This window comes from Fukomys damarensis, unplaced genomic scaffold (assembly GCF_012274545.1).
Source record: "Fukomys damarensis isolate Sample0158 unplaced genomic scaffold, DMR_v1.0_HiC HiC_scaffold_22, whole genome shotgun sequence".
In the NCBI taxonomy this organism is placed as follows: domain Eukaryota; kingdom Metazoa; phylum Chordata; class Mammalia; order Rodentia; family Bathyergidae; genus Fukomys; species Fukomys damarensis.
This window is the reverse complement of record NW_022900934.1, coordinates 940,381-952,933: the sequence shown is the minus strand read 5'-3', so window position 1 is coordinate 952,933 and position 12,553 is coordinate 940,381. Positions and strand designations below refer to the sequence as shown.

The following is a 12,553-nucleotide window of genomic DNA, read 5'->3' as shown; positions in this document are numbered from 1 at the left end:
CCCCCCCCCCAAATAGAGGGCCAGGGATTTAGCTCAGCGGTCCTGCCACCTGCCTCGTAAGCACAAGGTCCTGAATTTGATCCCCGGTACCAAAAAATATATATATATATCGATAGATATAATCTATAGCTGTAGAACAGTAAGCACACTGCCATTAATCCTTCTCAAAATACTCCCCTGGCTTTGGACCCACTTGTGCCTTTGGACCACTCTTGCCGCTTCTGAAGCAGTCCTAGAAGTCTGTCTCTTTGAGTGTGACAAAAAAATAGTGAATGCTGCTGCGAAGGGCCATCCAATAGAAAGGCAAGCTTGTAAAACCATCACAGTGTATCTGCAACTTAGCCCAGAGCTGGCACTGTGTGCCACTTCTGGTCCTTCCGCAGAATCAGTATGACCATGATAACACTTTCAGTCAGTTCGGGACATCGAGGCGGCCATGACAGCACAACTAAAGACAATCACAAAAAGGACTTCCAGCACTGCTTCTGAAAGTGGCAAGAATGCTAAGTGTGCCTGAAGCCAGAAGTATTTTGAGCAGGACCAGTGGCAATATGTCTTTTACTGCAATCAATTTTTATTTAAACATTTGCTGTATTTTTCAATCATACCTCATATTTGGTATTTATGAAGAAAACTCAAGCACGCACGCACACACACACACAAGCAGCTGCCAACACGCGCACACACACACACACACACAAAGCAGCGGCCAGTTTAAAGCCAAAGCTAGGTTTAATGAACAAGTAACCCTGTTCTAACACTGCAAACTCAGTACAGCCATGCCAGGCATTAATGAGGTTTTGTTTTCCAACAGCGGCCCTATAGAGTCAGCTAGTGACACTGTAGCTGTCTTTTTCTGGTAGGTTATGCTACGAGGCCAGCAGAGCAATGAGGCCACCCACCAACACGTCTCAGAGTCAGTCTCACTGTAGGCAACGCACATTTTATTTTACACCTAAAAGAGCTAAAGTACAGAATTTCGGCTACCACAAAAACAGCATTCCCTTATTACACAGTTTCACTTTTGCAACCTGGGCTGCTTACAACGAGCCGAAGTTGGCACTAGCAGCCCTGCACATACCCTGTCTGCTCCAAATGCTTCAGGACACATATGTTCCTGTGAGTGATTCCTTTTCTCACACAGGACAGAGAAGACTGGAAAACCAGCTATTATCAACTTACATTTTGTGAAAGAAAGGAGAGAACTTCAGGATGAACTCTCTTGGGCAAAGAAAGCTTTATGAAGCATGTTAGGTGTTAACTGTCCCACTTGTGGGGCCAGTTCATGTGCATCCCGGTCCTGCTCCAAGAGCAGATGTCCCCACTGACAATGCAGGGTGGGGTGTACTCGGACACCATAGGTTTCACTGTGGGTATAACTGGCAATTAGGACTACCACAGAGACCCAGCCAAATGGAACAAAATGCAACTCTTTTTTAAGGTACTGGAGATTCGACCCAACACTTTGACACAGAGCTACATCCCCAGCCCTTTTTAAATTTTTTTATTCTGAGGCACAGTCTTGCTAAGTTGCTCAGGCTGGACTTGAATTCACCATCCTCCTACCTCAGCTTCCCAAAGTGCTATAATTACAGCTATGTACCACCACACTTGGATTAAATGTATCCATTTATTATTTTGTTTTGTTTGAGACGATTTCTGCTATGCAGCCCAGGCTGGTCTCACACTGCTGCCTACCCTCCTACTGCAGCCTCCCAAGTGCTGGAGTTACAGGCGCCTCACTGTCCCTGGCTTCCCGCTCATTATAAATCTCATACCTGCCCCTTTGCCACCACTCCCTTTACTACTCAGACGGAGTACGTTTACGTTTCCAAAGACTGCAGGCTATTAGGCTTTTAAAAGAAAAATAAGAAATAATCTCTAGAGTTTCCAACAGCTGAGGGGGAGACCCAAGAAACAAAGCCCTTGGGCAGTGGAAGATCACAGCCTCGGTGCAGGAGGCCTCCCTGGTCTCCCGCGACGTCCTGAACAGTCCACTCTAAGTGTTTCTGACAGGCACCAGCCAAGAGGCACCAAGAGATCACCAGTCAAAGAAAGGGCGAGTTCTCTCAAGCTCTTAGCAACTAGATGTGAACACAGCAGTCCTGATCACCTACCCTAAAAACTGGAAACTGGTCAAAAGCTGCCAGTGACACACAACGTGGCGGGTCTCCCTGTGGCTGTCTGTGGAAATCTCAGCAAGGGGCTGCATCCTCTGGACGGCACACCCCGCCCACGGCCAGCCAGGGAGCCTGCCAATGGGCCCAGCAGCTCTCCCACTCAAGCCGGCCTTGCTCAGGCTGCCTGTTAGAGGCACAGACGAGGGACAGACACCCACAGGGGTGGTACCCGAGGTAAGACTCACCTTGCGCACCACCTCCTCCTCCTCCTGGCGCTTCTCGTAGTGAGAAAAGTCATCAAAGATGGAGGTTGTGTGCTTGTAGGAAGCGATAATTCTCAGCACTTGCTTTGCTTTTTCTAGGGGCACCTCCTGGGTGTCTCGGGAGTTTGTGACCGGTTTGTTGTCGTTGTTCTCCAGCCTGATGTGCCGGAGCTGGTTATTGGGCACATCTTTGACAAAAACCCACTTCACGTCAAACTTTCCCTTCCACTTGTCCTGAGACCAGACCCCAGCACTAGTGCCGTAGTCCACGGGGGACTTCATCTCAGCCACTCCACAGAAATGCCCACTCCCGTTGACACTGAAGAGCAGGTAGACGGGCCCCTTGCCACTCATGGCACGGAAGGCGCTGTCCAGGCGCTTATTGCCATGTTCTGTGCTACACCAAATGGAGTACTTGATGGAGCGGTGAATGTCATCCTCAGAGTAGCTTTTTATGATGAACACCCGTCCACTTTTAAGATTCCAGTCAAACTCTTTAGGGTTGTAGCTATGGGCAGCTTTCAGTTTCTCAAGGATGGGGTGGGATTCTACACTTGGGGCAGAATTAGGCTGGGCATTTGCAAAAGAGTTACAATCACTGCTGGCCCCTCCACTCTGACCAAATGCTGCGTTTCTATTACGAGGGGCAATCCAGCGAGTCTGGGGTGGCTGCTGAGGGCTCGGATACTGTGGTTGCACCAAAGCGGGAGGCTGAGCTGGGGGAGGCTGAGCCACTTGCTGGGGCTGCGGGGCAGACTGTGGGGACGGTGCCTGCTGAGGGGCCTTTGGAACAGGCCCCTTGTTATCCCAGGTACCAATGTCCATGTTATGCTTTATGGGAGGAGGAGGCAGAGCACTCCCCATCACCGGCCCACTCTTTGTCTTCATTTTAGGCTGCGGTTTTGCAGGCTTGCTGGCAATAGCAGCCCAAGAGGTTGGTTTTGAAACTGGAATGCTTACATTTGTCCCACCATTGCCAGAAAGGACACCCGTCAGTGCCACACTACTGACAACTGAACCTACTGTCTTGACGGCAGAGGTGGTCACATCCCCGATCTTTAGGCCGACCATGCCCTGTTCCAAGCTGTTCATCCCAGGAGCCTTGCTGAGCGTGTCACTGTGAAAGCCCGTCTGCCCATCGACCACTGAGCCTCCCAGGGAGCTGGGCGGGTAGGTGTAACTGCTGCCATAGGCTGAGCTCTGAGTCTGCTGCCCTTGAGAGCCGCTTGTCCCCCATGCTGAGAATGCAGGGTTTTCAGGGAAAAAATTAAACCTGTGCTGATAGATATTGTTCCCCAGGCCCCCAGGCTGCCCAAAAACCGCATCGTGCATAAAATGATGATCTCCATTACTGAGCTGTCCGTAGGTGGTAAGGTACGGAATTGGAGGGTCTCCAGCAGTGGACCACGGTGCCTCATTGAGGGAATAAGGAAATCCAATGGATGGAGGGTAGTAGCTCGACAGGTAGGGGTCACTCATGGAGGGGTAACTGTTGCTCTGTGAAAACAAACAGGTGACTGGTCAAGCAGCTGTCACACATGGGAAGACACAAGCAGGCTGAGCAGAACAAGCTTGACATGGTGTTGGGCTATTCCTCCTTGGGCAGAAGGTCACCAAGGTGAGAACAAAGCCAAGACACAGAGAAATTAGTAATTAATATGACACAAGCCTGTTGTTACCTCAAATACAAAGCCTTATTTGCAATGATCCAGGCTCAAGTCAAACAACTGAGCCAAGCCTCTTGGAGCAGCATCCTTCTGCTTTTACACCCAAGGGTATCCAGGTAAGAGAAAGCTAGAGTTGGAAATCAACCCCAGTCCCACAGCAATCATGCTAACCACTACTAATAGCAGAGTAAAAACTGAGAACGGCCTTATGAAGGCACTGGGCTATTTCTGACAGCAAACCATGCTGTTAGGGCCACGGAGCTCCAGCTTGCTGATCAGCTGACACACCCCAGGTAACCACCTCTGAGCCCTGGTACCTGCTTTCCCACACTGGGACTGCAGGACTCCTCACCAACCTTCGAGTGCCCTTTCAGAGGCCTCTTCACATTCCTGCCCCAACCTGAGTGCAGGGGCTCTCTCCTTCCATTCCCTTGGTCTCCTGAGCATAGCCACGGGATCTCCGAGTGGGGCCTAGCAGCAGAGGCCCCTGGCTGCACCAGCTCCTCCTCCAAAAGCAAGCCCCTCAAGTTATGGGAACTTTGCTCTCTGGTACAGAGAAGACCTCACTTTGGGTGCCAGCCTCACTGAGCTGCCCTATTGAGGCTTCCCTCTGCCTGTGTGGTGCAGGAGCATCAGAGGGGCTTACAATGGCCACACCACAAGGCAGCACAGCCTTGTGGTTGAGGATGTAGTACTTTTAGTCTCCGGGGCCTCTGAAGAGCTGCCCAGGACTCGAATCCAGATTTGGGGCTAGCAGCTCTGGAAGCACAACTCACTGGAGGCTCTAACACTGGTGTCTGAGGTGATGAAAGACCCTTTCCTTTGAGTGGCACACCTGCACAGGTGCCCTAGAGGAGCAGAAGCACCCAGTGCAAGGTCAGAAAGCTGCACTTGTCAGGAGACCATTCCAGAACCATCTTTGACACTGAAATAACAGTTGTTTCTCTATAACAAAAATATTTTGAGTCTACAAATGTAACACTATCAGCATTCCATAAACATGAGACAAACAAGTTTATCTTCCTTTGAAAGGAGTTCTGGCTCTTTTACTGCATCCTCCCCTACGTGTGCCTCTACCTAGGCAGCCCTAAAGCAGCTCAATGGAGCAAGGCCTAACAGGAGAAAGACTAAATCAACAGGGAGGTCTGGGGAAACTGCTGAGAGACGTGCAGAGATGTGTTCAGTCACAGCACAAAAGGGCAGTCAGCCCTCCTCAGCAGTTGCAATAGCCTCAACTTGAGACAACAGATCCAATGGCAGTATGACATTCCAATCTAGCTGGCCACAAACAGCAGAGCAATGGCAGTGAGGCCAGAGACACCCCAGGTGCTTATGACTTATACTTAGGCCTTTACTGCAATAGAACACAATTTAGGGCACAAAGTAATGCGTATTGTGCCATGTGCATGAAATTCCTACCTAAAAGTCCACTTGAGGTATCACTGTCAAACTAACAGCACACATGTCACAGAGAGAGCAACACGAGTGGCCCACCATACTTCCTATCCTGCAAGCCAAGCAGTAGGTGGCTCTCAGCTGCTCCCAGGCCAGCACTGCCTAACCTCACCTCAGTAACATAGGTTCACACACTGGATTCCCCAGATTCTGGAATCCCTGTCCCTCAGGACACTAACACAAAGGTCCTAGCCTGTTTTCCCTTGAAAGAGCCACCACACACTCGGACAAGAAGTACAAGGTCAATGAAGATGTATGTGCATCTGGGAAGAGAAGTGGTCAGGTCGCTGGGGAGGCAGCAACCTTGAGACGACTTTGCCTCTCTTCCAAGTTATCCAGTGGGGTAGGCTCTAAGGGACAGAAGGCCATGCAGATGACAGCTCTTTCCTGAACACTTAAATACATATAAGAATACGAAAAAAGATAAGGATTCCTAGTTTCAAGTTCCCAAACAAAAAACGCTGTAGTGTACTAAGAGCTCCCTGCAGAGCACGGCAGGCCCACTGGTAGCTGTCCAACACAGCACTGAGCCCTCCTTCCTCTCTACATCATCTCTGCCAGTAGCCTCACATCTGTAGGCGCGCTCCATCCTCAGCAGGCTGCGCGTCCACACAGGCAGTGACCTAAGGTGCTAAGGGCCAAATTTCTGTCCACTTCTTTTACTGTGTGTATGCGTGTGCGCACGCGGATGTGCACACCGTACTGGCAACTGAACTCAGAGCCTATGCAACTAAGCTATGTACCCAGTCCTTTCTTATTTTGAGACAAAGTCTCACTAAGTCATTGCCCAGGCTGGGCCCAAATTTACTAACCTCCTGCCTCAGCCTCCCAGAGTGATAGGATTACAGATGTGCACCACCACGCCCAGGACCAATTCCAATCTTTACCTCATCCTTTGGCAGCTCATTTTCTATTCCCTCTGCTAAATTCCCTTCCTATTTCTGGAAATAAAGCAGCAGATTATTCTCCAAAGCTATCTGAAACCAGCCATTCTCTACAGAGGAAAACCTGTAGGCATTGTTCCCAAACACTGTGTGCACCAAATGCCTCCGCTGGGAAGGAGGGTGGTCCCCAGCCATGGTCTGTTGTGGGGGCCACCGTTCTAGCCTAAGCTGACAGCACAGCACTTCACACATGGCCTGGAAATGCACCCAGGCTGTCTGCAAAGCACGTGGAGCCTGCCCAAGCCCTCAGCCTCCTTCTGCCTTGTGAAGTCGGGCACACACTCAGTGCTCAACTCATTGGCGAATGTCCTGACAAGACAGGCTGCGACCCAGACCCTTGTTAGCCTGGGGCACCACAGAGCTGTCTAAGCCCAGATACAAGCGAGCATTTGCTTTAAGAACACAGGTGAATAAGCTAAAGCTGTGACAACAAACTCAAGGCTTGCTCTTCACACCTCTGAGAAAGCAAACTTGGACCCTATAGTCCTCCTCAGAAGACTGCTGGGTGCTGCCATGTCCAAGACTTCTCATTGCAGCTATGGGTATGACAGGACCACGCGAAGGTTGATACACCTGCCAGGCAAAATCGGAGGCCCCTGACAGAGGTAAATGTAAGTCCTTGCATCCTAGTGCACAAAAAAATAATAACAAAATAGGGCTGGGGATTTAGCTCAGCGGTTCGGTGGCCTGCCTTTCAAGTGCAAGGACCCGAGTTCAATCCCTGGTACTACTACTACTACTACTACTAATACTAATAATAACAACAACAACAACAAAATAAATAAATTAATAATAAATAATAGCTATGCCAAACAAAGAAGAGGTCTTAAATGATCAGTGGCTCTTATCCCTCAAATTATTTGAAACACCAAACCGTAAAACACAGTGGAGCCATAAACCTATTCTGGAACTAAGAGCATCTTTTCTGAACTTACTCATTACCTTGATAGACAAAAAAGAAATGCCCATTCTGCATGACTAGAGCCATATACTTCACAACTGAAATGTACACTTTCTTTATATATTTTTCTGAGAAGGAAATTACTGAAACATTTTAAGTTTCTCAAACAATCAAGTGATGTAGCATCAGAGAGTGACCAAGATACCAAGGTCCTCAAATCCAAGACAAGCAGAATACCTGTTGAGTAAGCTCAGAAGCATGTATTTAAACACAGGTCCAGATGACCACATGTCCCCTCAAGCACTCATCCTAAACCAACCAAATCACCCAGAGGCAGAAGTAAGCCAAGTGCTAAATTTCTCCCAAACCTTGAAATCAGCCTTCCACATCACACCTAGAACACAACTTAATTAAAAATAAAATAGTTGTTTCCTTACTTTGTGCTCCCATCAGAGGTGAACAGGCAAGTGAGTGTGTTAACAACTGAGCACCTGAAATTCAAGTAGAGGTGCCGCCTGTGTCCTGCCCAGGTCCCCTTGGCTCATCATCAGGGCCGGTCAGAGTCACAGCACACACACTCAGTCTGCTCATCAGCTACAGAAGGCCTGGGAAACAGCAGCATCTGTTCCCAACTCAGACATCATGCAGAAGGATTGTCTTTTACACTATGAGTAAGACCTGCTCTGGGTCATCTCACAATCCTCCTGACCTTTCAAAAAACAACAGGAACCATAAAATTAGGAAGCTGAGCAGGAAGGGACAACAAGAAAATGAGGACACTTAAGGCCAACCTCAGAGCCCTCTGCTCCCCCCATTACTCTCACACACCAGCAACCAGGAGGCAGGCAGGGAGCTGCAGCACAGAGGCAGCCTCAAGCGTGTGGAGAGAGAGGTGCCTCTGGAGCTACACCAACCTAACCTAACTGCATGCTCCAGCACACTTTCCCAATCATTCTGTAGGCATCAGTTTCCAAAACAAGCACAATGTCCTCCAGATGACCACTACAAATCACACGCAGATTCAAAACAAGGGCTAAGGGTAGGCCTGTGACCTTCATGTTGTCAAGGCTCTGCAGTTATGCCTATGTGTAAGTCACAAAACTGTGTGCTGTAAACATGTGCTGCTGTACACACACACACACACACACACACACACACAACTTCCACGGGGTACCTAGTACACCAGAAGAGTTCTAAACTTACCATTACCAGCCACACCAAACACCCTCTCTTCTGACTGGATGGGCATAATACCAGTCTCCTTTGACAATATAGAAGAACTTTTATAAATAGCAAATCTAGAGACAATAACAATTCCCTAATGACTCGTGACTGAAACAGTAAAATAAGGAGAACTCCAAGCAAGTAGCCAAGACAAAAATCACAGTCCTACCATGGTTCTACTAGCTCATCACTTGGGCTTTAGTGATCTTCAGTTACTTCACTTGTAAGTGAAAATGAGGACTGAAGAACTCTCCCATGGTATTTGCTTCCTACCTTCTACTAAGTTGGGTATTTCTGTAAAATCTATGATCAGTCCATCAAAAGCATGGATTTACTCAATATGCCAATTAATGCCCTCGCTAAGGGGAACACAGAACATGAAAAGCCCATTTTAAAGCTGTTTACTTTTTTTTTTGGTACTGGGGATCAAACTCAGGACCTTGTGCTTGCAAGACAGGTGGTGGCCTGTCTAAATCCCTGGCCCTAAAGCCCTTTACTTTCAACCCCAACCTATGAAAGTCTTTCTCTGTGTCAAGAACAAAACAGCTATGACCAGCCCCTGACAGCAGAAAACAATCTACTCCATTTTAAAGACATCATTTCAAATCACACAAGAGTGTCTACTTTAAAGAAATGTATATCAAGGGTAACAATTTAAACTCCCTCCCCTTGTTTAGGATATAATATTGTTAGGATATAATATTGCCATAATACCATACATGGAAAGTAGAAAATAAAATATTCTTAAAAATAAGTCTAAAAAAAAGGGGGGGGCTGGGGATTTAGCTCAGTGGTTTGGTGGGCTGCCTTGCAAGCGCAAAGACCTGTGAGTTCAATCCCCGGTACCAAAAAAACAAAAAAAAAAAAGTCTATATAGGGCTGGGGATTAGCTCAGTGGTTCTGCTGCCTGCCTCAGAAGTGCAAGGACCCAAGTTCAATCCCCAGTACCAAAACAACAACAACAACAACAAAAAACAAACAAAAAAATAAGTCTGTATAACATCTGCCCATTACTTTTTGCCAAAGTACCATAGGATCTTGTGCTTGTGAGGCAGGTGGCAGCACCACTGAGCTAAATCCCCAGCCCAGAATACTGCTGCCTGCCTCAGAAGTGCAAGGACCCAAGTTCAATCCCCAGTACCAAAACAACAACAACAACAACAAAAAACAAACAAAAAAATAAGTCTGTATAACATCTGCCCATTACTTTTTGCCAAAGTACCATAGGATCTTGTGCTTGTGAGGCAGGTGGCAGCACCACTGAGCTAAATCCCCAGCCCAGAATGTTTTTTAAATGGCAGATATATTTGCACCTGAATTCCAACTAGCCCAGTGGTTTTAACCGGGGCAACTCTGTCCCCAGGAGACATCCAAAATTGACACAACAGGGGTGGCAGTAACTGGGGAGTGAGAGGACCTAAGGCTGAGGAGGATGTTGATAGAATCTAGTGGATGGTAGCCAAACAGGCTGCAAAATATCCTAGGATGCACAGAAGACTCCATGACAATGTTCTAATCCAAAATGTCCATGGTGCTAAGGGCGAAACCCTGAACTACCTAAGAAAACAAAGCAGTACAGACATAGTGGCATATACCTATAATCCCAGCACTCAGAAGGCTGAGGAAAGAAAATCACCGTGAGTTCAAGGCTAGCCTGAACCACATAGTGAGATTCTGACTCAAAAAAGAAAGAAACAAAACAAGGCAGCTGTGACTTGCTGGGCCGTGTATCACATACTCTCTTGGTACTGCCCGAGTACTCTCTAACATCATCCTTCCAGCAATTCTACGCAAAGTTATTATCATTTCTGTGTCATCGAGAACAGGAAATGAAAGCCACTTGACACAGGTGAAGTTAAGGTTCAAATCAAGGCAGGAGTCCAACTCTATCACCTAGCTTACCTGTTACCCTAGAACCATAATTCCAATGTTCTAGAGCCAAAAACAATGTGCCAGAAAGCTTCAAGGCACTATGCAAACCCATACTCCGTAAAAGGCACTAGGCTACCAGCCCACACATGCTGGGGCCCACTAGCCCTACAGTCTGCCTATATCCCCTCCCCCAAGAGGTGCTACTTCTTCCGGGGGGAAAAACCACCTGCACCCAAGTCAACCGAGAAAATGTCCAAAGCAAGTCTTTTAGAATAGTCTATCATTTCTAATACTTTCAGCTCTGTTTCTTTATTGTTTAGGATAAGAAAATCAGAAATATTAACATTAAAGGTATATTACAAACAACTAAAATTAATCTAAAACTAAACATATGCTAACAAAATAAACTTACCGGATTGGACTGTCCAGAAAGGTAGGGCTCAAAGTCACTGTCATGAACTGTATCCTTCTGATGCAAAGAACCATTTTGTACTAGAAAAAGAAGTTGGAAAATATTATCTCCAAGTTTTAAAAGATGATTTTTAAGCATGAAAACTAGTCAGTCAAGTCTACTTCCATCAACTTCTACAGAAGTTTTTATTTCATTTTAAAATGGACACAATCAGTACAGAGCTGATACACATACCCTATTTAATGAAGATGTACGACTTTAAATAATTTAGGTTATACTCTCTAATATAATCTTAATTTGGTAGGATGTTGACAAAATATAGGTCCAAAGAAAATACAGAAAATAAACACACACCAGGTTTGGGGAAACTGATAGTCTTGTTTTTTTGTTTGTTTGTTTTTTAGTTGTTTTAGGCAGTTCTGAGGATCCAAGCTGGGGCCTCTAACTGCCAGACAAGCACTCTACCAATCACATCCCCCACCCACGAAACTGACAGGGTCTAAGATCTACCTGCCAAACAGAGCAGAGAGCCTCCAAAAACTCAGCTAGTATGGAGGTGATGCTCAGCTGGGAAGGGGCTGTAATTGAAGCTCACTATTATCTGGCTCTCCACTTACTTTCCACTGTTACAATGCTCAGCCAGAAAGGAAAGGTAAATAAAGTGTTGGGTCTTTTCCAACCTTACTTAAAACACGATAAACCATATTTGGTTACACCCAAGTAGCAACACACCATTTAAACCCAAGTAAACATGAAGTGTCACTTACAGGTTCTTAAAACGGTAAATTTTAGTGGTTTATCTCAAGCCAAAATATCACAGCAGATGACAGAAGGCTTAAAAAACAAGCGCTGTAACAGGGAAGGCATGCTAACTGCCTGAGCCAGACCCTCCTGAGCGACAAGTATGTTGCTGAGACCCTGGTTTCTGTCCATAGCCCTGGGCAAACTTATCTCCTCCCCCTTGCCCCACCTAATCACTGATCTTGCAAGGCAGAGAGCAGGGAAGACTTGAACTACTCTGAGCACCCATTCATTTACTTCTCCTTGAAAAGTCCTTGTTTTCAACCTGTCAAATCTCCTGGAAATATAGTTTCATCTCTCCAAAGCTGGTGGAGAAAAGTAAGTTTTAGGTTCTAGATGGGATTGGTGGACCACGCGGGTAGGCGCTGCCAGGTCCTCCACTGCCCACACGACTGTCCCGGAACTCTGCTCACCTTTATTATCTTGTCCTTTTGTTCTCTGCAACGCCACAGGCCGGGATATGCCAACGGACACAACCCCGCCCGGAAAAGGAAAAACAAAGTTACTCTCTGGACTATGCTCATAGGCGGATGGCGCGACCCCAGCCCGGTCTCCATGATCCCTGCCCCACGACCCCGAACTCGGTCCCCAAGATCTCATGACCGACCCTATGACTGCAGCCTGGCCTCCAGGTCCCTCATCAGGATCCCGCACTGCGGACCTTAAACTGGCTTCCAGGTCCCTAGACTCAAGACCCTGGACCTGAGACCCTGGCATGGCCTCCATGTAACCCGGCCCGGGTCCTGCAATCCCAGACTCGAGATCCTAGCCCGGCCTCCAGGCTCGCGATGCTGGCCCCAAGACCCAGGCCCAGCTTCCAGATCCCCGTCTGGGCCCCCTACCTGGGGGTCCACGCTGGTGGCCGACATGCTTCATGAACAGCGCCGCGCGGGG

General features: G+C 47.5%; 1 protein-coding gene across 3 annotated transcripts in view; it reads right to left on the bottom strand.

The window, feature by feature from the left end:
* The window catches only part of Ythdf1 (YTH N6-methyladenosine RNA binding protein 1), a 16,653-nt gene extending 4,100 nt beyond the window's left edge, over window positions 1–12,553 (bottom strand). Inside the window, exons 1-4 of one of the 3 annotated variants that reach the window (XM_010637985.1) lie at window positions 12,502–12,553; window positions 12,073–12,097; window positions 10,859–10,938; window positions 2,366–3,880 (exon numbers count right to left, since the gene is read on the bottom strand). In XM_010637985.1, the coding sequence (XP_010636287.1) occupies window positions 2,366–3,880; window positions 10,859–10,938; window positions 12,073–12,097; window positions 12,502–12,528 (1,647 nt within the window). In that variant the 5' untranslated portion in view covers window positions 12,529–12,553. The other 2 variants (XM_010637980.1, XM_010637974.2) reach the window with 2 other exon arrangements.